Raw genomic sequence first — 26,676 nt, forward strand, 5'->3', positions numbered from 1 at the left:
AGGGCCAGGAAGGAGTGTGCGTCCCGTTACGGTAGAGGAACCTGGGCACAGTGTCGAGCGTACCAACTAGCGGTGTATCGACACGTCAGGACAACATTCCGCTGCCCCCTGTGCAGATATAATCCATTACAGGTTCACGACCGAATGCAACACGGTTTCTGATTCGAGGTGCCCCGAATTTATCTCTACCGCAATGAAGATGTTGCAGGTCTTCCTTACCTTCGCGCTTGCACCGGCACACCGAGCGACTTCAGGTGTTTGTGCGGAGCCTGTTTCGCAAGACGTGTACGTCCCTCCGGGCGATTCTGAGGAACCCTCCGTCATAACAAGCGCCGATGAGCAAAGCAAACACGCGTGAGACACATTAAAGGACCTGCACGTTGGACGAGTGAAGTAGTTGAAAGCGAAAATGCAGCGATGCCATGCAGCACCTCGTGTCATCCATAAGAAAGGCTTATGTTGACAACATCCAAGCAGAAGACAAACAGATAGAGGAGGATATCGGTTGGTTGTTTCTAGAAGCCATCCTTCAGTTATGTCTTACAAACACATGGTAACTACCAGCGGATGCGCCAGAAGCCTCCGGCGACCATTCTCCAGAGACTCTGCAACGGATTGGTAAGGGACGTTGGCAGTCGACGTTGTTGAAACTGGTAACTGTGCATCTCTCCGCCAGAGGAACTCCAAAGAAAAGCAGCAAACGCAGTAACTTCGCCCTGATTAACAGATGGTGTCCATTACATATCACTAGATGAGACCCAGGAAGCACGTGCTGAGGACCTTCACGCCGCTGTGCGTGAAGAAGTGAGGAGGTGGGACAAATACGAGTGCAAATAACTATCAATTCCTAGCAATGCCGCAGTGATATCAGACATGAAGAGACACGGCCGCATCAAGCTCTCTATAAGAATCAACGACTCAACAGCATTCAAGCAAACGAAAAGCAGGTTAATAACTCTTCTTCTTATACCTTTGAATCAAAGTGACTACCGCGTACATCACGCATTTAACCAACTACGATCCTTGGTGGTGAGTAGCCTAGCACCAGTTTTCGCTGCTTGGGATCTATGCAGATAGATCGGAACTCGCAGAAAGAGGCTGAGGAAGCAACGAAGCTATTGCAGGCATGCTGCACTAGTTTCATGACACTTAAGGCGCCTTTAATGTGTGAGTATTGCAGCAATCCAGATTCCAGACGCTTCCATCCAGGAAGTTTACCAATTACATCGGAGTCCTAGATGCATAAGAAACGAGCTCGACTCTCGGCATTTGAAGCTATAGATGCACGATTGTATCATATGAATATTCTCAGCACAAAATTGCAACTTAACCCAATTCCCGTTTGACGTCCCTGCTGTTGTTGATACAGACATGTAACGCGGCGCTGCTGAAACTCAGATATTTCGGACATGCTCTACTGTGGCTTAGTTGCTAAGATAAGCCATGCAAGGACTCTGGCTTAGTTCTTGTCTTCGACGTCCTCACATCGACGGGTGGCGTACACAGCGAGGAGCACGGGCTCTATATCCTTTTGGCGTATGACAGACAGAAGTAGCGAGAGAAACGGTTTTTCGCTTATATATTCCGTTTGTTTCTACAGAACGTGTTCCGTGACACTTCCTGAAGCAGTGATGCTTCAATCTGCGCAAATACCGTGACCCTTGAGGTTCAGGTGTGCCTCCGAACAGTCTGCTCATCACAGGGATGTGCCGTGTGGCAGTAGCTTTTCCATACTATCATACCACAATCTCCACATCAGATGTACTTTTAAGAGACGCGTTTGCAGGGTGGACAGACGAGGCACCGCGCAGCAGATAAGCAGTGAACGATCGAGAAACCGAACTTGTCTTGATGCTCCAGCTGGCAGGATTCACAATTCATCCATGGTGCTAAACTGTGCTTGCACCCGTCAGGCCCAAACAGTTCTCTTCAACAGAGCTGCAGGAAGCATGGAGTTTTCAGCAAGAACAATTCCGAATATGTCTCTTCGTTCCAATACAGGAAAAAACCTTGAACAGGCCCAGTTAACAATGCACGGAAGTTTGATCTGCGCTGCACTTTGCAGTTTACGGAGCATTGCTCTTCACGCACCCGCAGGGAATTGTATTTACTCAGTGGCGATGTTTTTACGAGTCCTGGCCTCCTTGGCGAAAGGGATGGCTGGACAGGAGAAGAAGACATGACGCCAAGAATGGCGTGTCTGCATACTGTGGCAGCGGGAACGCTAGATGCGCGATGTTCCTGGTGATTCAGATGCAAGCGGCAAGCGCCGCTCCTTGCTATGTGCCAGAAAAAAGTTGGATCGCACCCCATGGCAGCCTTACACGATACTGGGAGAGGGGGCGTGCAATTTCTGTTTATTCTGCAGTCGGCACGCGGTCGTAAGCAATCATGGCAGCAACTGCTTTTCCGCTTCGCCGTCCCGTACTATGCAGGGCAGGCCAGTGGCCCTCCCCCGTCCTTTAAAGTATGCATCTGGTTGTGCTAAGGAGGAAAGGATCCATTATATGTCATAAGCATCGGATGATGAACAGTGTCTTCAATGTTGTTCTGCACACTGATAATGCTATGAAGGATTTCCGGACACTACAGACACAAACAATTGCCAGCAGTCACGCCCGTTCGCATCGGTACATGCCTGAACAGACACTGCAACCGCATGCAGCGTTACGATTCAGACTTGCGATCCGTTGTACCTGGACTGCACACACACTCTCTTGATGTTTTATCCACTTTTTAGTTTATTGTTTGTTCTCCTATGCGTGCGAGCTCGCGGCATTCACGCAAGCAGACACACTACGGCGCTCCTGCTTCGTTAGGCACTGGTTCTTGTGACTGCATACTCGACGGAACTCTGACCCAACACGGTGTGGAGTGCGAGCTTCGTTCCAGAAAGCCACGACGAAGCTCGCTTTTGGCATCGCGCCGATGAAAATACTACTCTGTTCTCTGCTGGCTTTTTTCGGAACGGTGACCAGCCGTTCAATGCAGTCGTTGAGTGGGGGAGTTATAATCGGGAGCCAAGTCCTCGTGGTGGAGGCAACGCAGACCCCGTCAGCATCCTACCAAGATTGAGGCCCTGTCGGGTGTTTCTTTGTGCGGTAGAAATGCGTCACGATGGCGGTCGCGTGCGTCTGCTTCATTGGAAAACAAGTGAGGAAGATGAGTAGAGGATTTGGACTAGCATTGCTGGATGTGAATGCGAATTTGTGCGCCGCTTTGCAACCCTTGCGAGCTTGGTAGTGGCGACAAGACAGCAAATAGATAGGCTGTTGAAGCTGACTGGGCTTTGAGTGAAGATTAGGGCCACGTGGCAAATTCTTTCCTTGAGTGTACAACAGAAATTCAACTCGCCATAGTCACTGGAAATCACTTGCGACCACTGAATGCTCTGTTGTTTTTCGACGACGTCCACCGTGTCCTGTACTCGGCGGTTTCCTTTGATTTATTGTCCCGTGCCTTGGGTATTTACAGAATGAACCGCTTTCTCTTCAGGTCTTCAATTCTGACGATGATCTCTCGATGCAGTTTGCCGCGTATGCAGCCCTGGACATTGTGGAAGAGAAGGGTAAGGATCTTGCGAAGCGGGTGACCTCGCCACGTTGCTGTCCCTAGGTGTAATGTGCCACAGCAGCCGGTCCAGAGCTTTTGGATTCTGATTTTCGTTATCTCGTCTCCAAGGCCAAGAAGAGAAGTGCTCGACTGTCGTGCACTCGGTCCTGTCAGCGGCCTGCCATGTTGAGTTTTGTTGAAGGGGTCGACGCTACGCGGTCAAGCGGATGCACAGGAAGAACAGCACTCTATCGTCGGATGTAATTCGCAATGGACTGTCACCGGCCTTAACGCCGTTCTTCTGTGTCAGAGGTAGATGCAGGTTGTGAATTTGGTCGAGGCCGATTTTTATTTGCGTTTTTATTTTTGTTTCTTCTCTCCATTTTCTACCCTCAAGTCCAAGCGCAAGAATCACTCTCATCGCCGTACGGACCAACGGGAGGAGCCGTCTCATCCTTGCCTCCTTCATCTGCCGACTGCTACCTTGGCGTCATCTGTCCCGCTCTCTGCCTCAATCGAGACTACCTTTTCCACGCTTACGTCTGCACTACGGGAGTGAAAATTCTTGTTGCCATCGAACAGAGAAACCATTACCTTCAACACGACGTCCGGAATGTAAGATATTCCCTTCTGTCGATGCGTAGCGAATTCCACCCGTGTTTAACGTATCCTGACACCGATCTCTACGTTTCTGTTTGCTTCGCGTCTATCAGCCCTGTTCTACTTCATCACACAGACCGTGATGCTTTTATGCCTTTTTGCATTCGTGTGCTTGTCTGTGTATCGGTGTACTTCTTCGTTGAGGGAGGTAGGCAAACGTCTGCGTGTAGATTGGCTCACAGAAAGTTCTTTCTTTTGGTGACACGCACAGGGAATCCTTACGGCCCACATCCTCGTGCAAACATCCTGCTAATGCGCTGGCAAGTGTTTGTTTCACGAATTCGTAGCCTGGCGTCTGGCCAGAACAAGGCAGCAGCCGCCCATGGTTTACGGGAATGTGCTGCGAATGACTTCACTGCCCTTTTGGTTGCGTCGGAAGTTCCGAAGCGCACGCGACTTCGATGACCATGGCATGACAGCGAGTGGTGCCTGTGAGAGACCATGGAAACTTGTGATACACAAAAGCGTGAGCAGCTTCGGTTTTGCTTCGCCGTAGGTGTAGTAAGTACTCCAGCGGGACGATGGTGTACAGCAATCATAAATAAGTTGGTTTTCTGTATCTCATATTCAGTGTCATAGGCACCGCAGTGTCTGTATTTACATGGATTGCTCTCAGGCACTGCTTTTGCCGCTTGTGTCTGTACGCCTGCAGCTATTTCGACGGCTTCATCGCCTTTACGCAGACACCATATGCAATCCGTTTCTTCTGGATACAATCGAGACGCCAGAGTTCCTCAGCGAACTGGGTAAGAAAACTTCCCTTTCCTCGACGATACAACGCACAGACCGTACGTACTTTTTTATATCTCGTTTCACTCACGCACTCAATTCGGGTGTGTATCGACCTCTTGGAAATACCCGGATGTCAGCCGGCATATGTTTGTTCATGATCAGTGATTTATCTGTCGAGCTGCTTGTCATTGTCCTGCGTCACTTTCTTCACAATTGCGTGGCTATTGCTCGACTACTCGTGTCTTTGTGTATCTGCGCACATGCATGTGCTACTTATTTGCCAAGAAAATGGTGCATCGAAACTCCAGCTGGCACTCATCTCTGCCGTGCGACCGGACGTGAGGCACGCGGTTCTCGATAGCACACGTTTATTTTCTACGGAATGGGTATATCGGGTGTATATACACCCTACCGAACTTCTGACTGGGTCTGGAGGAGGCGCTCTGAAACTACAATGCAGAACGCAAAATCGTTTGCTGCTGGCAGCGCTGTCCCGCCACTGAAAGAGTTTTTGAAGATCCCGCGCTTCTGTCACGGACACCGAAGGCAAACTGGGATAGCTGTGTTATTACTCGCATGTGCTCTCGTTAAAATCCGCATTTGGAAATTGGGCGTTTTTCATCGTGCGTTTTGGTGCGTGTCCCTCCTCAGATGCGATAGTCGAGTTCTACGGTAAAAAGTTGGAGGGTGGAGGTCACTGAGGACAGTAGCCCGCATCGATGCTTCACGGGGCTTTCGAAGGATTTTGTGCTTTACTTTTTCCCGTCTCATGAACTGGTTTCCCGTTTTCGTTGCTTGCGAAGTCTTCTTAATCCTACGTTTATTTCGTCCGATTTGCACTTCCTGTCCAGGTTTCGGTAGTTGTTTCGGTTTCTACAGAATGAAAGAAAAGTGTTTCTGTGTTTGTTCGCTCTTCCAGCGACTCTGTTACCTCGGCCGTTCTCGTGGTAAATCTACAGGAACATACCAATACAGACACGTCAGCACGACAAAAGTGGAAACTTTTCCACGTTTCTGCCGCTAGGTACCTACCGGCACAGACGTTTGAGGAGCCGGTGTCAGCCTTCGCTTCGTAGATTTCTTCGGTTGTTGCGCAAAGAAAGCATGCGGACCGCCCTCCCAGACACCTGAATGAAACCGCTTATCTCCTAGCACCAGCCAAGCCTCTTTCGGCCATTCCATAAAACAACGCTAACACAGTATCGCTTCACCGTTTTAGGCCGACAGATGAAGCAGCTTTTGCAAATTTGCATATGAAGTTGAAAAGGGAGGAAGAGCGTTTAGCGAGTCTGCTGGTTTAAATGTGCCATGGTGTTCAGATCACTTCCACAACCCCTTGAAACAGCCACTGTGGTCCTCCAGTGTGGAGACGGGTGTCCAAGCTGAAGGCGCTTTTCCTCCTTTTTAGTACGAACTGCCAGACAGCTCACTGACGCAGCTTTCCCTCGGAACAACAAGATCCGGTGGACGGTCTAGCGAGTTGTCTCGCCTATGGACTTCCCACATCTTCAACACCCTTTCCACTCTTTTTTCTAAAGGTGAAGGTGCGCGAACTTGTCAGCTCTGGCCTCCGCGCTGTCTGCACATGCACTGCAGAGACGGAACTGAAGCACAAACAGGGACGCACGCCTCACAGAAGGCGGCGAATCTACCCGCGAAATGAACCAGGTGTGCGTTTGCTGAAGCGCATCGAAAACAAGCGCGATTTCTGTTCTATGCACACATGATTTGAGTTGAAAACCCTACCCGCGAACCGTTGGACATTCTGGATGCGCTCTGTCTAAAATTCCTACAAGGCTGCAGCCGTGCAAAACAAGAATGAAGCAGCGTGGCGCACAGAACATGGAGTGCGATAGACCGGGGAATTGAGGTTTGAAAAGGGTTCTCCCGATCGCCAGAGAAAACGAGAAAGCCTCTCCACTGAACAGAAAAGAGGGGCGGCATCGTCATGCATGCGAGAGTTGAGGGTTTCTCCAAGAGCGGCTAAGCAACAGAAGATTCCGACAGAAGTATACCAACACAAAGCGTCAGCAAAGAAGCTTTTATCCGGCTACTAAGCGGGTCGCTTTTATTAATCCGACTCACGGCACTGGGAGACAAGAGCACCATATATGTCTGCCGTGCGAAAGAAGGCACGCCAAGGCTACGCTTCAACAGACTCCAGCGCTGCGGTCAACCTTGTGGTTTCCTCCTACGTATGTATATATATATATATATATATATATATATATCTGCATGTGCATGTTTAGATGTGTACGCGCATGCGTATAGAAGAAAGCAACTCCGTATCTGAGTCGTGTAGGGTTTGTATACTATCCTTAGAGGGTAGGGGAAGCTCCTGAGGGACTGGTTGCGTTGTCCGAGAACCTGAAGCTTCAAAAACGCACCAGAGTAGAGAGCAAGTAGACATGGAGAGCGACGAAGAGGTGGAGGAGGCCGATGGCGGAAGAACAGACAAGAAGTAACAGGGGGAGAAACTCGAAGCGTGCGGCGAGTGCATGAGTCGCAAACATGACACGATAGGGAAAAGGGATATCGAGGTGCCATTGCCGAAGGATGGAGTGGAGAGCCGGCTTGGTCTCCGCGTTCCAGAATTGCTCCTCGATCGACTCCTCGGCCTCTCCAGTTTCTTGGCTGTTCTGTCTCCCCTGCTCGGTTTGTTGTTTTGCGTCTCTCGCCGCGTTGTTTTTGACTTCTCCGTGAGATGAAGAAGGAAAAATTGCGGGCGAACCCACGACTGCAGCCAGGAGGCTCCTTGCATATCGTCTTTGTTTCTGCTCCTCCTCCTTGGTTGTACTGTGGAAGTGGAGAAGCAGCGACAAAGCCCGAAGACTCGCGAGCGTTGGCCCGGACAGCGGCACCTCTTCGACTGATCTTAAAGCTGCGTTTCCGTGGACAGCACTGGAGCCCAAAGCGACGGCGGAAGGCGAAAGAGAGAGCGGAGACACGTCCTCCGCAGGAGACAGTGCTGAGACCGCCGTCGGCGCTGGTGTTTCCGCTGCCTGCGCGGCCACCCGCGAGGTTTCGGCTTTGTAGAGCTTCAGAAGAAGCAGATTGGGTACGAAGTCAGATTGAAGCGTGTATAGCAGACAGACCGCGGAGAGCGAAAGGACGAGAAACAATAAGTAAAATCTGAGAAACTTTCGCACAGAAGCCGGACGGAGCCCCGGAGACAGTGCGTCCACACACTGCGCTTCCAGAGACTCAAGGAAAGCGGGGAAGGAGCCGCAGGACCGAGGGGAGGAGGGAGAACAATAAGGTGAAGAAGAATAACAAGACTCAGAAGAAGAGGAAGACATGAGAAAGTCTTGGGGTTCCTGTTGGTATGGGCAGGAGGGAGATAACGACGGCGCAGGTGAAGTCTGGACAGAGCAGACGCCCCGGCCGCGCCGTTTGCGCTTCTTGTCGTCGATCGCGAGAAAGACACAGAGCCCCTCGAGCAACGTACAGAAGAGAAAGAGAGTGAGTTTCAGCAGCGTCTCTGGATCGAAGGCAAACGCACAACAGAAAAACGCACATGCGGGAATAGTTCGAAAGAAAGGTGTGAACGCGCAGGACGAGAGACGCAGTTGAATGCCTGTCTCCTCCACGTTCCCTCCGTCGCCACGGTAGCTGTGTCATACGGGTTTCTTTGACGGTGACCCTCGTAGGGGCGCACACAGCGGCAGGAGACTGCATGTGGTTTACAGTGGTTACGAGCGCCCGCCAAAAGCGACGTTTTAGAGGCAGAGAAGCATCCAAAACTGAAGCGTATCTGGATTCGAATGTCGCCCCAAAAGCTCCATACCAACGAAACGGGGGCCGAGGAGAACGAGGAAGCTTTCGTCAAGCGAAAAAAAGCAATCTCTAAAAAGAGCGACACGCTACGCGAGACAGCGTCTGACGGGAGTGGAAAGGACGATGTCCCACACATACCAAGAGAAACGAAAGACGGCAAAGGTCACATAAGGAGATGACACAATGCCATGTCTTGGAGAGACCAGAGACTGCTAGTCGCAAACAGAAAGACAAGCGATAGTGCAGCATGTCAGATTTCAGACTGAAGGAGGAAAGGCGAGGTGCAGAGCGAAGCGTCGCTCTGAACCTTCGGCAAATGTAGAGAGAAGATTGTCAGTGGGTTCGACAAGCTCTTACATGACTTGCCTTTGCATGAAGTCGAAGCTGCACAGTTCACTGGTAAATTCGCAGCCAGCGAGCTCTGCACACCCCCGCAGAGAACAAACAGAGAGGAGCCAAGCAGAGGCCGAGGACAGAGAGAACCGCGACCGGAGACTCACCGTGGGGACGAGGGAGAAGCGGGAGGATAGCGAGGTTGCCCAGGAAGTTCACGAGAAAAGAGGAAACGAGCAGAATGCTGTCTTGGAGGGTCCATGCCGCAACGCTGAGGCGAGAAAAGACACGCGAACTCCGAGGCTCGTTCCATGCGAGCGAGGGAAGGAGAAAGGCATACACAAGACAGGCAACAGAATACGAACAGGGCGACAGACACGAAGTCTCTGAAACGGGAGACCCTCTACAATCGAACAAGTGCTGTGCTGTCTGAGAACACCAGGCAGGCGCAAAGAGCAAGTGATTTTTACGATGAAAGAGACGGAGAAAAAAGAGAGCGAAACAAGAGAGAAAAAAAGCGCGACACCAAAGGAGACAGAGAACAGCAGGAAAAGCAAATCACTGGGGAAGTGGGAGACCACGAGAGAGATACAGAAGTGAAAACGTGACAAGGATGAAACATGAAGAGAGAAACGATGTGCAGACGGCAAGATCCAAAGCGAGAAAGAGACCAGCAGAGACTCGGAACGAAGAACAGGAGAACACAATCGATCGCGTTTCTGGACTGCTGCCCTATCTTGCTTTGTCGGCTCCATGCTGCACCCATGTCTTCTCTCTAAGCCATCGTGAATGCCAAGCGAATACTCAAATTCACCACTGTTAGCTGTGTAGCATCTTGCGCAGTGCTGACAGGCATTTCATTCCCCTCTGCCACCCGATCTTACCTGAGAGGAACAGAGACTACCAAAATTGCCTTTTCGTGGACATGCCAACCGGTGGCGAAGCAGACGGAAGCGCCAAGCGCAACGTACACGGGGAAAAGTTTCCTCGACGGAAACTTCCAAATTGAGACGAGGAGGGGCTAGAGAGACAGCGGAAAGTGCGAGGGGAGTTCGACAACAGCCAGGAGGGTTCTTAAGCTTGACACTGGTCCTTTGATTGAATGGAGATCGACCGAATGTGTTGGTTAAAACAAAGATATGTAAAGACCAGTCTTCTCTAGCACTTCTCTCCACTTCTCGCCCAAGTCCGAAACGAGAAGGAAAACCGTTCGAAAACACACACATGCTAAGTCAGGAAGGGGAGGTCCAAAACCACTAGGGAGCCGACAACCACCGCTGACCCACTGTCACGTCAACAGGCCATCCCTATGCAACAAACAGCCCATGCATCAACGACGCCGATCACATGACTAGGCGATCCAATATACACATAAATATATGCAATATACAAATATATCTATCTTATACATATATATACATATACATATATATATATATATATATATATATACTCTGAATAAAAATATAACGTACATATATGTATTTGTATATGTTAGAACATATAAAAGTAGATATGTATAGACACAAATGTAGATACGTGTCGATGGAGCATATACAAGAAGCTGATGCTATGTCCTCACCGTGTACAGGAGAATCGTGACGAATCCCGCAGTGAGGGGCGAAATGTTCGGCAAGACGTGGAAAGAAGTCACCGTCGCTGGGGCTGACGCAGCAGCGAGAAAGGGGGGCATTTGAGAGAGTTCAACACGCACGATGGTCTGCTCTCTGACACACGAGCTCGCAGCTGTTTGCGTTGAAACCAAACCATTTTAAGTTCCTTGAGTTCGTGGATAGCGTTGTCAGGTGTAAGTCGCTTGCTTTCCTCTCGGCATGTTCTCCCTCCAAGAGAGCGGAGAAACAACGAAAAGACTTGCAGGGTATACACGTGTGTTTACCAAGGAGTGAAGCGTTTCGGACCAGGCAAAAAGAATTCCAACCTGGTCTTGAAAAAGGGTCCGCCGATCGAACACCGGACGTCCAGCACTTCACCAGCACGCGCGGATCGGCACTCATCTGCAGGCACCGTAACTACTGGTTTTGAGAGCACTGTCGAGTCTCTCTTTTCCTCCTTGCATGCGCTTCACTGCTTTCACCGAAACCGCTCACGCACCTGCTTCGGCAAGGGGCGTGGAGAACCGCCAGCCAAGGAGGCGCCCAGCTGAGAAGTAAAGCACATGCAGAGTGCAAAGGGAACTGTCGCTCTCGGGGAGTGACCCGAGGCACCGCCCCAGTGGGGAGAGACGCCGTACGCGACGAGACAAAGGGGAAGAAAACGAGAGGAGGTCTCGCCCTAGGTTTGGGCGGAAGTTAGCACATGAGAAACGAAGGATCGAATCAGGATTAAAAAGTCGACTGCGCGAGCAGGGCAGCGAACGGAAAGCCGAGCAACTTGGGCACACCAACGCGACTCATTCTAGATGAGAAAATCAGATACAAAAGATCCACCGTCCTCTTCTGGCTTCCCCCTATCCGCGCACTTCGGTTCTTCATCCGAGACACGTTAGCGGCTCCCTCGTCTCTACACTTCTAAGTTGCCTGCCTTTCGCCTTGAGGTCTCATATTTTTTCTCATATTATATGAAACTTCTGATATTCCAAAGGACTTGACATGGGGTTTCGGAACGAGATTCCTATACAGGTTCCACCTCTTCCCGCTTCCGTTTGGTTTCTGAATACTTCGTTGCCTTCGTTGTCGGCCGCGATAAATCCGCTCCTTGTTGTGACTCTGCACTCTACACGCCATTTCCAATTTCACTGGACCCCTTGCTTCCTTCTCACCAAGAAGGAGAACGCGATCTGTCGCTGCGTAGAGCGCCCAGAGACACGCGGCCCACTGCGTATGCAGCAAACCGCGGCCAAAGGGGAACAGCCGCCCAGACATTGCCTTCATCTGGCCTGACGCGAAACCCAAAAACGGAAGACAAGGATCCCCCCAGTGAATTCGAGGAAAGAGGAGGACACAGATATGAAGAGTAAGACAGACGCAGGAGGAGAAAGAAGTAGGCACGGAAGAGAAACAGACGCAGAGATGCAACGCAGAGAGAGAACGAGAAGAGACACACACAGAAAGAGAGAACAACAGAGAGAGCATTTGGGAAGTCTGACAGCAGCGGTGGCTCGTGAACTGGAGCCTTCCAGATTGTCCCGGAGGACTCAATCCAGGCGGAGCGAACCTATCGATTCTTGCTCTCGAGATCGACGTGTGTGCGTGACTTCGTTGGCATTTACTGAGTTGCGTGCACACACGAGGCACCAGCCACAAACGCCTCGGGTTTCAGGGCGAGAGCTCTGACAACCTCTCATCAAGCACCGGCGCTTTTGCTCCTTCTGCAGAGCTTTCGATTTTTGATCTTCTGATTCGGTGGCACCTCTTGGCGCTGACTTAGTTGACATCGCACCTGAGGTGAACTACAACGATTGCAGATGCAGGTGTTCGAGAAAAACGCTTCAGTTGAGATGCCACAAACATCCAGTCCACGACCTCTCCACCTATCTGCTGCCCGGCCCGAACGCGTACAAACAGACGTACAGATGTATGGGCAGATCGCTGTGTCTCGCCCTCTCTCCTTTTCTCCCTTTCTGTCCCTATCGCTCTCTGCATCTCTTTCTCCAATTCCTTCTATCCGCCTATCGCCCTCTCACCCATCTCTCTATCGCTCTCGACCACAAGCTATATCCACCTCACTCTCCCTTTCTCCCGCTCGCTATTTACAGATTTCTGCGGCATTCCCTCCGTCTCTTTCCTGCTCCCTTTGCTCGTACCTGTGGCGATAAAGGGAGCAAGAACCGCGAGAACGAAAGCGACGAGAAGGAAGCCGAGACGAAGAACACGCCTGGTCCAGAGAGAGAGTCCGGATGAGCGGGTGACAGCCGGACCGGCTCGCTGGTTGAGCCTGTGAAATGGGCGGCGAGAGACAGATCTGCAGTCTCGTCTTCCCTCCTTTTTTCTCCCTTCTGAAGGACTCTCCGTCTCCTCAGAGCCCGGGTCAAGCTCCCGCGGCCGCAGCCAGCTGAGGAGAAACACAACGTAGACGGGAGCCTGAAGCGACCGGACAGAAGCAAGACACAGACGGCAGAGGAGTGGAGACTCAGTACGAAACCGAAGAAGACGAGGAGTGGCTACGCGTCATGAAGCACAAAATAGGCATGGAAAAGGCACAAAACCAGGTAGAAAAAGAAGAGACGAAAAGACAACACCTACACCTGGAGGGAGAGGTGCACACAGGGAAAATGGGTCCAGAAGGAAGCCAGCGGGAGAAGTACTTCGACGCACTTCGCACCACGGGAGGAGTCAGGAAATAGACGAAAGCACTGCAGAGAGAGGAAGAGGCGACATGCGAACTCGATCTCCACTTCAAGTCCTGAGGCAGAAGCTAGGCGGACCGTCTCGTTCTCTAGGTCGTCAAAAACGAACTTACAACGTAAAGAAAAATGTGTTTGAGAAGCAAGGCACACGTGAAAAGAACGCTGCCTCTGTAGAACCGACCCTGGAGAGAAGAAACGCAAGAATCGCGTATCGAGTTGCATATACAAACACTGAATCGTGACGGCAGGCAGTAGAGCACCTCAGACACTCAACTGAACAGCGACGGAATGAGGTTTTGCGCGTTTCGACGTGGTTGCAAGCCAGAGACATGACGCCTGTTCAGGTGTAGGATCGTGCCTCTCAGTTTTCGAGATCCCGAAACTCTCCCTGAGGCGAGGAGCGTTTCTTCGCCTCCTCCCTCTGCCGCTTTCTCTGTGTTTGTGTCCGTCGTTCTTTGGCCCACGGAACATGAACCTTCGAACTTGTGCCTACTGATTTTCATTTCTCCGTGACCGCACCTCTTTATCTCTCCACGCAGACATCTCAGTCTCTTATCAATCACGCTGTCTCTCTTTCCATCTAAACCACTAGGAGACGCCTACGAGAAAGAGCGGCCTTCTTTCTCTGTGCATCCAACCACGTATCTCCGTATTTAACCCGTACCTCTCTACCTACATATCTTTCCCTGGTTCGAGAACACCAACTATATATATATATATATGTAAACATACAAATAGGTATACAAGTATATAGATAAATGTACAAATATAGATACTTATCTACATATGGATATGTGTATCCATCTGCGTATCGCGGGCGACTGCGTATATCCGTGTTGCTTTCCATCTTGACACTGCGTTAGGATTTACGAACAGTTTGTGCTTCCCTCTGGGAATGGACTCAATAACCTCGCTGTCTTTCTTTCTGGAGGACTTGCCACGGTTACTGGGCTCTTCTCTCTGCATGTTTGCGAGGACACAGGCGAGCGCAGCAGAGAGAAACTCACCGTCTGGACATCCGCGATGGAGAGCAGAAGGACGCCCAGAAGAAATCCGTTGTACTGAAAGTGGATGTCTGCGCGCCAGAGAGGAGATGCACGACAGCAAGAAAAACGGAAGGCGTCCAGCGGTACATTCGGTCTTGAGCGCACAGAGAGGATCACCCGCTTATCTCGCCTGCGCACGAAAACGGGCCGCTCTTCTTCGAATTCGCGTGACGTCAGACTCGCCCGGTTCGTTTCTTGGTATTCGTTCCTTCGCTTCGTTTCCCATTCACGCACCGCTCCACCGTTGCCGTTCTCTCGTCGCAAAACTGCTGAGAGAGAGGAAGAAGCGGGACGAGGCGGGCGGCGAGTGACGTCAGTCCTCAGCAGCAGCGCAGCAGTAGGAAAGGAAGGATAGATAAAACACAAGACGAAAAGACAGGAGAGACGGACTGGAGCGACCCTCGTTACAAACGAAAAGCATAACCTACGGTCGACGATGAGGAGTCCGGCATTGAACAACACAAGAAGAAGAGCGACACTTGACCAGCCGCCGCCGTCGCCTTCTCTGTACTTTCTCTCGTCTTCGCTGTCCTCTCCCCGCCTCGCTTCTCCACTGTCCCCTCCCCGCCTCGCTTCTTCGCTGTCCTCTCCCCGCCTCGCTTCTTCGCTGCTGCGAGAACCTCTGGCGCGTCTCTCTCTCTGCAGCTGAAGTGTCTCAGCAACTTGACACATTCTGGAGACATTCGAGGCGAAAGACAAAAGGCAGAAAGCAAAATATGCGAATCAGTACGTACAACCGAACATCCCAATGCTCGTGACGGACAACAGAAAAGGCAACGCATATACGGTTTCTTACAAAAATTGCAGTTAGATGGTGCAATGCAGTAGAACGAGTGTGACCAGGAGACCGGGAGCAATGTACATGCACAGACATACGAATCCTACAAACACGCTCAGAAAAAAATGCCACATTCCTCTCCCGCATGTGTGCCGAAAGACATTCATACGAAAGACGATAGAGGCTATGCAAACCTGTAGGCACGAAGAGATGAAAGTATCTATATATGTATATATATATATATATATGTATGTATGTATTTATGTATGTATGTATATGCTCATATACCGGCGCCAGTGTCCAGGGAGGCCTAGGAGACGAGCAAAGACGCCTTACCGGATAACGCCGAGGACGAGAACGAGTTCTGTCAAGATGACAGTGAGTCGCTGGAACCACACGCATGCGGGACTGGCGTAATTTTCGTTTTCAACCTGCAGCGAAAACGCATGCGGCAACGGCAACCGCTGAGTATTTCAGCGACATCACAGGAAATGATTCTCGTGTCATTTCTAGGACCACAAACAGTGCTCTCTGCATTTTGTCCAGATTCTGTCAGCGACCGGCAGGCGCGTTCCAGCCCCGGAACCACGCGCATACCCGACGCATACCGGCGTCTGTTCTTGGTGTACGTACACCGCGGAGAGGAGTGTAGGTACACCGCAGAAGGGAACTTACATACACATCAGAAGAGGATACGTACAAGTTGGTTGCACAGCTGTGGAAATCGACATTTTTTGGGTCCTACCTGAAGCATGGCGGGATCGACGAAGCGGGCCGCTAGCGAGAGAAGGAACTCGAAGAAAGCGAAGAGAGGGGGATAGTCCAGCGTCCATTTAGAGGGAGAAGACTCCTGCAGCGTAAACGAGACATAAGACAGTGGAAAATGCAGTCCAGGCCAGAGTGTCGCGGCGACGTGTACAGTGGAAATCATGAGGAGGGAACTGGCCGCGCAGAGAGATAGAGACACAAGACCTAGCAAGCCGATGGAGAGAAGGACAGTGGCGCGAAAAAATGGCCGAGGAAAAGATTGCACATCGTTTATACGAAAACAAAAGTGGAGGAGAGAAAGACATGAAAAAGTCCATACCTTCTTGTACCAGGTCGAAAGCGGCTGACTCGCCGTGATCGCAAGCCAGTTGCGGTGGACCTCGAAGTCCGTGCTTCGGCTGTACATGCACCAGAGCCAGAAAAGAGATCAAGCGGGCGCCGGCTCCCCATCGTTCCTAGACGCAGCATTCTGTTTCCCCAAAAAGCAGCGGCTGCCTCCTACAGCGTTCCACGGCTGCGTTTTCCCTGTCCCTATAACCGCGGTCGTTCTATTCTTCACTTGATTGCGTGCGATTCAAAAAATGCTTTTTGAAGACTGTGGAATCCTCCCATCGGGGAAGACCGTTCGCCGCCGAGAGGCCCAGCAGTAAGGGGAAAAACAAGGTGTATGTACACTTCGGCCACGAAACTCCAACCCTAGCACAGCTGGCTCTAAGAAACGACGACGAACTACGAGCGACGTCACTACGCATATGCCTGTCTATACACTCCTGGACCAACATATCTACATACGAAGAGTGTTATATGTATACATATATGTATATATATATATATATATATATATATATACATATATACATTTGGATCACGAGACACTCGCAGATGAAGAAGCAAGGCGCAGTTACCGATATCTTTATACATAAAATATATACACATATAGATATGTATACAGAATCTAAATACATACAATGCTCACCTATATATATGTATATATATGCATGTGTATATATATACATATATGTAAATATGGACTTACTATGCGGGTATGAGGAGCAACCTGATGAGGGCGGCAGCAGCGACGATCCAGGGCCAAGCTGCGCATGCACCATTTTTGTCTGAGAACGTCGGACGTTTGGTTGGGGTCCCGATTTCTCCAGGAAAGAGTCCTGCTGCCTTTGTCGTGAGACACGCGTGGGCGTCACCATCCTCCACTGCTGGAGAAGCGACTTCACTTCGTTTTTTCTTCATCTTTTTGAGACGAACAAATAAGGAAATTGGCACAGATGGCGACGGCGCGCCTCGCTCACGCTCTCTCTTGGGGAAGGCAGAGGAGAGAGATGCGAGGAAAACGCAGAAACGAAGAAAACGGAGATGACAAAGAAGCGAGGACTCTCTCACATTGTCGTTCACTCTGCTCCTTCTTCTTCCTCTGTCCTCTTGTGCATATCTTATTCCTCCCTCCTCCAAGCCCTCTTCCTGCTCTCTGCTTCCTGTGTTCTTCCTCGTTTCCTCTTCCTTATGTCTTCTTTCCCTCTTCTGCTTGCTCTCTTTTTTCAGAAGACGACAGGCAACGAGAGAGGTGTGGACCCTCGTCTGTCATTCTGTGGACCTCCGCCACAAAGGGAAGAAGAGGACGCAGAGGAAAGACGCGGGATTTTAGTGAACTCGTTTTCTTCCACGAAAGAGAGATCTTGTCGGAGTTCTTGCAGACGGTGGCCGCGCTTGTTCACGATACCCTGAGACTCCTGTATTCATCATCCCCCAACCTCCCTCTCGCCAAAAATGCAGACACTCAGCGAAATGGAAAGCTGCAAAAACGGAAGGCACAGAGGTCGATCAAGCGAAGGAGCTGCAGACCGGACCGAGTCAGCTGTACAAACACGTGAGTCCCTGTGGACAAGTCTGGGCTCACACAGATGTAGAGTCACCTAGACATTTATATACACACATGCATAAACGCATACGCGCATGCATGTACATACACGCTTACACCCAGACACGTACAACATGCACATTTGAGTGACATATCTGAAATAGTGGAAAAAAGCGAACAGCAAGTGAACTGAGGTCGTTTCCAGCGCAGCTGGATAAACAGCGAGATGCACACGCATGCAGGGGAAGAGAGGAGCTGGCCACTGTGTAGCGACGGCTGCGGGCCTACATAGACACGAATTTTCGAGGAAGCTGAACCCCCGAATCCTTTCTCTTCCTCCTTCCGAGAGATGTGACTCAAGACTAGACGAAACACGTTCAAGCGACGCTTTCACTCTTGCAAAGAAGCCCCAGTGGATTGACTGCGCCTTCTCGCGCGGTCCACTGTTCCGCATGCACCGCGTTCTCTCCCGTGTTCGGCTTATATTCCGACGCAATCTGAGTCAGTCTCGGGAGGAGAGCCCGGAGCATTCGTCCTGCGTTTTTACACCGCTTTCCCGACCTTCTTTTCTCCGTTCGCCGTTCCGTCGCGTGTACATGCAGGAGTTCACGGCGTTGTCTGCTTATTTGTCTTTCGTGCTTCTGGGGAAATGCGCTTCGCTTCGTGATCTCTGCCCCTCGTCCCCTCGTTTCTTCCGGGAGGAGCTCCCCGAGAGGACGCGTTTCTTCGGCAGAGGCAAGTGAGTTTTCGCTGTCTCTGCTTCATTGTGAGTCCCCGTCTCGAAATTATTGCCGTAAAAGTCGAGGAAAGCGTCTCGCGCTCACGCCCCGCTTCTTCCTGCTCTGCTCTCTCCCCTCCGCTCTCGTCTTTTCTCTCTGCCATTTGCTTGCTTGGCGGCAGGAAACCGTACAGGGGTGTCGAGCGCGAGAGGAAAATACGAGCAAGTGAACACCGCAGAACGAGGAAGAGCCAGGGTCCGCAGACGGCCAGACCGGGAGTGGCGGCGAGGAAGAAGCAGACAACGCTGAATGCGAGGGAAGGCGGAAAGAGGAGGGAGAGAACTGTGAGCACCTCGTCTTCTTCCTTTTTTTTTTGCTCCCGCTCTTTCCGTGTCTTCAACTCCTCTCCTCAGCGGTCCGCCTCAGGTGTCGCCGTGATACAGGACTTCTCCGACGCCTCCGAGTCTGCGTCTCCGTCGACCCTTTCTCCGATCGACTGGGCTCTGTATTTTCGCTTTCGTTTCCGTCTCTCTCATCTCGTGTGTCTCTCTCATCTAGTGTCTCTGTTCTCGCCTGCTCCACCGTCCTTCTCCCGCGCTGTTTTGTGCCGTTTCTTCCGCCCTCTGCTGCTTGGCTTCGTTTTCCTCGTCTTCTTTCGCGTCCTCTTTCTTCCTCCGGTACTTCTCCCTCCGCGATTCTTCTCGTCTCTTCTGCAGGCTGTGCCTTTCCTCTGCTTCTCTTGCCTGGTCCCTGCCTTTTCTCTCCCTCGCGTCTTCAAGTCTGTTCACCCGTTCTTCGTGCTTCTCCTCCCTCTCTTGATTTCCTGTTTTCGTCTCCTCCGCTCCCAGACTTTCCACGATGGCGACGGAGAGTGCGTCTGCGCTGTCCAACGGGACTTCCGCCGACAGGGGCGCTTCGCAAGAAGGCCTTTCGTCGGCGCTGAAGGAGCTCCGGAAGCAGAACCCCGGGGAAGTGTCGAAGCTCCTGCGGCTGCTGAAGAGGAAGAAGGCCAGACAGAACCGGGGACAGAGACAGCTGCAGAGCGCGGTGGAGGCCGAGCGCGAGCAACTGAGGAAGTGCGTTTCGCTCAAGTCGTCGGGCCGCCAGCTCCTTGGAGCCCCGCAGCCGATGGGGGGACGGAGACACCTCCGCGGGGGGGGTCAGCGCGCGGGGACTCTCGCAGACGCGATCGACGAGGGTGACGAAGATGAGACCGAGAGCGAAGACGAGGGGGAGTCTCCGAAGCGCGCAGACGGAGCGCAGGGCCTCGCTTCGACGACCGAGCCGGGAGAGAGCTCCGAGGAAGAAGAGACGAGCGTCGGGGACGCAGTGGAAGTCGAGTACGTGGTCGCCGACGAGACGGAAGGCCCGAACGGAGACGTCGCGAGGGAGTTCTTCGGTGAGGTCTTCGACCGATTCAGAACCGCTGAGGAAGAGGAAGAAGAGGAAGAAGAAGAGGAAGAGGAAGAGGAAGGCGTCAGGGAGAAGGGCCAGGATCTCACGCTTGAGGACGAAGACGAGGACGAGAGCGAGGACGCACCGAAGGCGGAGAAAGGAAAGAAACTCACGAAGAAACAGAAGAAGCTGATGAGTCGACCCTCGCTCGCGGAACTGAAGCAAAAGACGAACCGCCCAGACATGGTCGAAATCTGGGATACCACCAGCAGCGACCCAGAATTCCTCGTCTACCTCAAGGGGTTGCGAAACACAGTTGCAGTCCCCCTCCACTGGTCACAGAAACGCAGATATCTTCAGTGGAAAAGAGGATTCGAAAAACCTCCGTTCAAACTGCCTCGTAAGTTTGTTTCAGGGAGCTCTGCCCATCCCGTGCGTGTCTGCTTCTCAGACATACGCTTTTGTTAGGCGGGGTTGTTGTTTCGTCGTTTCCTCTGCACCCGTCGCTTTCTTCCTCTTTTCGATGCTCTACTGTCTCTCTTCTCCCTTTATTCTGCCGTCGTCTGTCCCTTTATTCTGCCGTCTTCTGTCCCTTGTTCTCGCTTCTGCATTTCTGTCTCGTTCTGCGCTTGTTCTACCGGGTGCTTCTGGATGCAGGGAAGGCGGGAGAAACTCCCGCCTCCAGCCTAAAGCGGAGCCGCGAAGGAACTCATTGTCTGTCTCCTCGCGTGTCTCGGTAGGGACTGCGGCTCTGCTTTTTTCTTCCGTGCTCCTTCGCTGCATGGTCCGTCTCTCGCCTGCGTGTCTCCAACTGTGGTGTATGTACAGCTCACATCGAGGCGACGAAGATCAGCGAGGTCCGCTCGGCGTTGGTCGAGGCGGAGAGTCAGAAAAGTCTCCGCCAGAGAATGAGGGAGAAAGTTCGGCCGAAGCAGAACCGCCTCGCCATCGACTATCAGGTGCGGACTAGAGAACGACTGGAGGCGTTTGAAGTTCTGTTTCAGGCGATCGAAAATCGTGGCGTCTTTGCGGCGATCGCATAGTTCAAGAAATGCTTTTCTTTTGTGCGGTTCCACTGGCCAGAAGAGTCTGCCGTCTTCTCTCGCAGTTCTCTCTCTTCTTCCCCGGCGGTCCTTTGTCGTGCATTTTCTCTCGCGTTGGCCTCTACTCACTCCACGATCTCCTTTGCGTCCTTGCCCCCGGTCTCTTATTTCTGCGGTCGCCTCCTGCTGCGATTTCTCCTCTTTCTGGAGGCCTAGGGCGTTTCTCGCCCTTACGTTCGTCTGCACCCCACGAACACCGGGTTGGCTTTTTGTTTGCCTGGCACTTGCTTAGTGACTGAGTTGACGTGGTGGCCAGGACGAAGAGTCGAACTTGGATCTGGTCGACGGAGAGATCTGAAAGTCCCTTGTTCTCTCTGGGTGACCCGCGCGTTGCTGGCGTCTCTGTTTCCTGTTTCTTTGCTGCGCAGGTGCTCCACGACTGTTTCTTCAAGCACGCAGTGAAGCCGGCACTCACGGGCTTCGGCGATTTGTACTACGAAGGCAAAGAATTCGAAAAGAAGAACCGAAACTTCACTCCAGGGCAACTCTCCGATCGCCTCAAGCAAGCGCTCGGCATGGGCCCTCTTGCACCTACACCATGGCTGATCAACATGCAGAGGTGAGGAGGTTTTCGAGCAACGAGAGAGCACGTGCTCGCTTCAGAAATGTATCTGTCGATGTACACTACCCCTTCCTTTTCGCTGACTCTTCCCTTCTATCATCTTCGTTCTTCCTCTCTCCGTTTTGATCTTTGCACTATCGCTGTCTTCGCGTTCGCAGTGTCGCAAGTCGTGCGTCTCCGAGTGTGGTCGCCCACTGCTTCTCTCTTCTTCTCTCCTGTCCACTCTTCTCTTTCTCTCTCTTCCCTGTTTTCTCCCCTTACCTGTATTTCTCTCCCTCTGTCCATCTCCCCCCTTTTTCTTTTTCTTTTTTTCCCAGTGTCCAACTCCTCTTTTCACTTTGATGCCTGGTTTTTCGTCCTCTCCTCATATGCGTCTAGTCCCTACTGTCTGTGTATGTAGATACGGTCCGCCGCCGGCGTATCCGCGGCTGAAGCTGCCTGGACTGAACGCGCCGATTCCCGCGGGGTGTACGTACGGCTACCACGCAGGCGGGTGGGGGAAGCCGCCCGTGAATGAATTCGGTCAACCGCTCTTCGACGCTGAGGGCGAGGAAGTCGCGGCAGAGGAGGAAGAGCCTGAACAGGTTCCTAGCTTGCTCTGGGGAGAGCTCCCGGACCTTGGAGAGGAAGAGGAGGAAGAGGAGGAAGGTGAGCACGCGCGAAACTGCGAGGTACAGGCAGAAGACCCGACACGCGAAAGGGGGTGGGGAAGAGAGGGGCAGCAGAAGAAAGAAGAGAAGAAAACGAAGGTGACAGGACTGAGATAGAGGAACGACAAGAGGGGGTAGAGATGAGAACAGACGTGATAAAGGCTGAGGAACCTCCACAGCAAATGCGAAGAAAAACACAGGAGAGGGAAGGAGACGAAGAACTCTGGATTGCCATGTCGACACTTTCTCGTTGCCTTTGTTTTGCGTCTTTTTCAGCTGGAGAGGGGAAGGAAGGCGCCCAGGCAGGAGTAAGTTTTCTCCACTTCCGCGAGCGAAGAGCCCTTGGAAAATCGCAGACGACGAAGAAATGCGCAATTTCTGTGTCTTCTTTCGAGTGTCTGTCCAGAAGAGAACTGTCAAGCGAACCGGCTGTGTGGGGACGTGCCCTCGTCTGCTCAGTGTAACCGTGCTTCTGTCGATCTTCCAGGCATCTTCGCGTGCTCTGGTCTCTTTTCAAATGTATCGCCGTCTCTCTTTCTTTCCGCATCTCTTCTTCCCCATCTACATCTCTATAGGTATACGTGAATGCACATGTTTATTGCTAAATCCACTGATCCATCTTTATATCAATGCATGCAGGTGTATCGTGACTCACACAAGAGGCAGATCGCCGGTGCTCTGGATGGGCGACCCTGGACCCCAGCTGTAGAGGCTTCTTTTTCTCTGTCATCGAGCCCTCGCGTTTTCAGGTTGCAGGTGGGGAGACGCCGTTCTTGGAGGGGATTTCGAGTTTGGGAGGCGCGACGTCTCTGTCTTCGGGTCTGGATTCTCCAGCCTCGTTCGACCTGCGGCGACGCCCAGACGGCGCTTCCTCCGTCGCGTCTTCGGCAAAACCGTACACGATTCTGACCCCGCAAGACGTGCCTGTGGGCCAGCAGCAAGGTCAGCTGTTCGGCGTCAAACACACCTACAAAATTCCCTCGACTTTGCCCGGAAACGCGGGCACCGCCACTCCCAGCGGCCATCTCACCCCGCGCAATCTGCTCTCCGGCGCGGCCACGCCTTCGGGTGTACGTACACCCTTCACGGGCGGCGCGCGGACGCCCCTTGTCGGCCCCGGCGGCTCTGCGTCCTTCGGCTCCGCGCCGGGCACGCCGTTCCTGGGCGGCGCGAGCGGCGCGCAAACCCCAGCGAGAGGCGCAGGCTTCCGGACTCCCGCCGGCGTCACCGTCAGTTTGAATCCAAACGAAATGGGTACGTGCAGCCTGGCAAACAGACGCGAAAACGCACAGAAAACAACGCATTATCTATCTACCTATATATGTATATATGTGTATATATGTATATTCATTTGCTTTGGGTGTACACATGTGGGCGTACACAAAGACATATGTTCGTATGTATACATGTTTATATATCTTTATGTATATATATGTATATATATTTGTCGAAGGATATATCTCCGAGAAGTGTGTGCTTGCGTGTCTGAGGTAGGATGGGGTATGTTTTTGTTCTGTGCAAAGTTGGATTCTTGTGCTGTTTTCTTCTCGTCTTCAGAGCAAGAGGGTGTCTTCACTGCCGACGTCATTCGCCAGCAGCTCCGTCAGCATGAGGAAGCCGCCGCGCGTGCGAAGCAGGCCGCTGGCCAAGTCGACCCTGCAGACAGTGAGGCATTCGAGAACTTCCAGCAAACGCAAGAAGAAAGGAGAGGAAATTTGCCGTAGTTGTCGAGCGGAGTGCGAAGAACAGCCTCAGAAGAAAGGAGACGGGCACGCATGAAATGACACAAAGAGGAGATGAAAGGCACCCGAAAGAGTTTAGCGCAGTGAACAGTCAGAGGCAGTGGCGAAGAGGGGGGTAGCTCTAAAACACCTGCACTGAGTCCCTCAAGGTTTCAGTTTTTCAAAAAGTTCTTTCGCCATATTGATGATAAGAAATTGTGTTACATTGACGAGAAGGTTTTTTGACCTTGCGGGTTTGAGCGTGACTGGAAGGTGGATGTACACGGAGTGAGTAGGAAGAGCTTGAGAGGACGAGGAAGGAGGAAGGATGGGGAGCTGGAAGTGCAGATTTTCCGTGCGTGCTGTCCATTCGCTTGTTCGGCTGGCGCTCTTCCAGGGTCTGGAAAAGGTTGGTTTTCTGCCGTAGTGGCGACGCGTTGCATCGAAAGTCCATTTCTGCCTTTTTTCTGGATCTGCAGCGCGCAAGAGGAAGGGCGACGAAATTCGAGGCACGCAGACAGTCACAAAGTCGAAGAAGAAGAAGCAATTCAAATTTTAAGTCTTCGCGGCGAGCGTCTCGTCCCCGTCGTCTCCGCTGTCAAAGGCTTCTGCATTTGCTGGTGGGAGCGCCCCCCCCCCCGTTCGCTGCGGTGTACGTACACCTCGTGCAGGGGCCAGGAACGGCGATGTGGCCGGCCCTGTTCGATTGACAGCTTCTTACTGTGCAGATTTGCATTTCTGTTTTCTCTCAGGATCGTCTCGTCGTGTGTTCGCCACTCCACTCCCGTCGCTGCGCATTTGCGCATCTTCTCTGTGTTTGTGGTACTGCGTCCAATTTGCTCGAAAGCTAGCGAAGGCCGATGAATCCTTGTCTTCCCGATCTTGCTGGAGTGGAATCTCTCTGTCGTCTTTCTCTTGCCTGCCGTTCCAATGCCGCCTCGCTGCTCCTCTCCTTTTTCTTTTGCAGAGAGGTAGTGTTTCCGATTTTCTCCATATGGTGGTATCCCCACTGACAGTGAAACTCCGTGCTTCGCGACTCTGCGTTTAAAACGCGTTCAGTGACTCTGCCCTCTGGCGGTGCTTGTCGCACGCAGCGAGAAGAGACACTCCGCGCTTCTTTTGATCTTGCAAGCCTTCACAGAGATGACCTTGCGAAAGCTTTGCCATGAAATCCCAAACTACCGATGCACAGCAGAAGAACCCCTACGTGGCCGCATGCGATGAGCGAAACAGGGGAGAAAAGCCAAGTGGAAATCCGATTTTTCTCATGAACAGAGATTTCTCTACGCATTTGCAGTTGGGATATGGATAATTAAGAATCGCTGCGCTCTCACTCGAGTCATACCTTTCGGGTATCTCACCTAGAAGCCAAATGTGATACATGCACGGCATAACGCGGCATTTGACAGAGCCAGAGATACGTTCGATTCTGATTCAGAAGACATTATGGAACACAGATCAATAACCACACAGTACATCAATAATGCCAACTTCAAGATGTCCCCCTGCATACTAGAAGAAATTCTTGAATTTTCGATCGCGACACAGCCAACAGCCAGTCTTGTAAATTTCACGTTTTCCACGAAGTCTATTTTATAGAGGCTTGAGACAGCGCCGCACTGCAAGTCAGACAAACTAAGTAAAGCTCGCGTGGCAGATTCTCCGTGTGACCGCACCCGAGAAGACGCTCTCGCGTTCGGGATTTTGACGCAGGAAAACGACAAGGAGGAAAGGAATATCTTTCTACAGTTCCTGGCTGACTTCGAAGTGACGCACACGACACAGATGTCACCCGATCGCCTTGTTCCTCTTCTTCCCTTCTGTACACGTCGCCCACTGCTCCACCCATTCCGGTTCTCCAAACTTCTGTCGGCCGAAACGGGGACCGAGCGCATACAAGAATCATATAAACAAATACAATATAAATACATCTATATACATATGTTAGTATATAAATGTATATTAGTAAATAGGTATACTTATATATTGGTTATATTTCTGTGCAGATGTATGTATGCAATGTACGTATATATATATATATATATATATTTACATATATATATATATATATATTTACATATATATATATATATATATATAGAGAGAGAGAGAGAGAGAGAGACAAAGGCAAAGAAGAAGGGTCAGGAGGAGAGAGACTAAGCACACCTCAAAGTGGAGAGAACTCTCAGGGAAGAAGGGTGAGTGGAGAGTTCCGCACACTCCCCAAGAGCAGGAGAGAAGAGCCGAGAAGGCCAGGCCCAGGAGAAAGCCAAGAACGCTGAGGGTCGCCCTCTGAGGAGAGATCGAAACTCAAAGAGAGAAGAAATGTGTGAGAGCACACGACGCTGAAACCTACGTTTCCCCAAGAGCCTCAGGAATAGGTGAAGCTGGAGTTCGTGTCAGTATTTTACCAGGAGAAAATCACAGACCATAACTAAAACATGGTGTGACTTCACAGATACCTGTAAAGATTGTGACGCAGTGCCGGGGTACCATCTTCTCCACGGAGAGGCACAATGAAACTCTATGCAGTTTGCATTTGCTTAGCTCTTCAGTTTGATATCCGTGCGAGATCCGGTAGGATAATGACATCCACCTTTTTTAGAACCTCCGTTGTTCCCAGTTGGTGTGTTGCAATTAGGCATGCGCCATCTTCAGGTCGAGCTGATAGTCTTACGTTTTTATAGTGCCAGCGTCGTGG

The 26,676-nt window shown here is 51.6% G+C and overlaps 4 protein-coding genes across 4 annotated transcripts; 3 read left to right on the forward strand and 1 right to left on the reverse strand.

Annotated features, from left to right (window-relative positions):
• Positions 1–269: 269 nt before the first annotated feature.
• On the forward strand, positions 270–1,575 carry TGME49_314715 (hypothetical protein). Its single transcript, XM_018782833.1, has 7 exons — positions 270–504; positions 565–618; positions 677–705; positions 763–812; positions 872–1,029; positions 1,092–1,124; positions 1,181–1,575. The coding sequence occupies exons 1-5, from the start codon at positions 423–425 to the stop codon at positions 984–986; spliced, it is 330 nt and encodes a 109-aa protein (XP_018635361.1). The 5' UTR covers positions 270–422; the 3' UTR covers positions 987–1,029; positions 1,092–1,124; positions 1,181–1,575.
• Positions 1,576–2,714: 1,139 nt separating this feature from the next.
• Positions 2,715–5,928, forward strand: TGME49_314720 (Sedlin, N-terminal region protein, putative). Its single transcript, XM_018782834.1, has 5 exons — positions 2,715–3,153; positions 3,475–3,568; positions 3,950–4,167; positions 4,865–4,958; positions 5,596–5,928. Exons 1-5 carry the CDS (start codon positions 3,118–3,120, stop codon positions 5,643–5,645), a joined length of 492 nt encoding a protein of 163 aa, XP_018635360.1. The 5' UTR covers positions 2,715–3,117; the 3' UTR covers positions 5,646–5,928.
• Positions 5,929–7,207: 1,279 nt separating this feature from the next.
• TGME49_314730 (ALG6, ALG8 glycosyltransferase family protein) lies at positions 7,208–18,152 on the reverse strand. Its single transcript, XM_018782835.1, has 15 exons — positions 16,989–18,152; positions 16,272–16,350; positions 15,930–16,034; positions 15,521–15,615; positions 15,002–15,079; positions 14,835–14,947; positions 14,368–14,435; positions 13,474–13,542; positions 12,818–13,094; positions 11,834–11,950; positions 11,167–11,214; positions 10,637–10,719; positions 9,939–10,075; positions 9,222–9,325; positions 7,208–8,425 (listed from the first exon to the last, which is right to left on the reverse strand). The coding sequence occupies exons 1-15, from the start codon at positions 17,198–17,200 to the stop codon at positions 7,320–7,322; spliced, it is 2,691 nt and encodes an 896-aa protein (XP_018635359.1). The 5' UTR covers positions 17,201–18,152; the 3' UTR covers positions 7,208–7,319.
• Positions 18,153–18,382: 230 nt separating this feature from the next.
• Positions 18,383–25,157, forward strand: TGME49_314740 (PSP protein). The gene is made up of 9 exons (XM_018782836.1): positions 18,383–18,888; positions 19,393–20,339; positions 20,768–20,898; positions 21,411–21,601; positions 22,005–22,252; positions 22,531–22,562; positions 23,004–23,508; positions 23,812–23,919; positions 24,455–25,157. The coding sequence occupies exons 1-9, from the start codon at positions 18,854–18,856 to the stop codon at positions 24,532–24,534; spliced, it is 2,277 nt and encodes a 758-aa protein (XP_018635358.1). The 5' UTR covers positions 18,383–18,853; the 3' UTR covers positions 24,535–25,157.
• The last annotated feature ends 1,519 nt before the right edge of the window (positions 25,158–26,676 follow it).

This window comes from Toxoplasma gondii, chromosome XI (assembly GCF_000006565.2).
Source record: "Toxoplasma gondii ME49 chromosome XI, whole genome shotgun sequence".
Taxonomy (NCBI): Eukaryota; Apicomplexa; class Conoidasida; order Eucoccidiorida; family Sarcocystidae; genus Toxoplasma; species Toxoplasma gondii.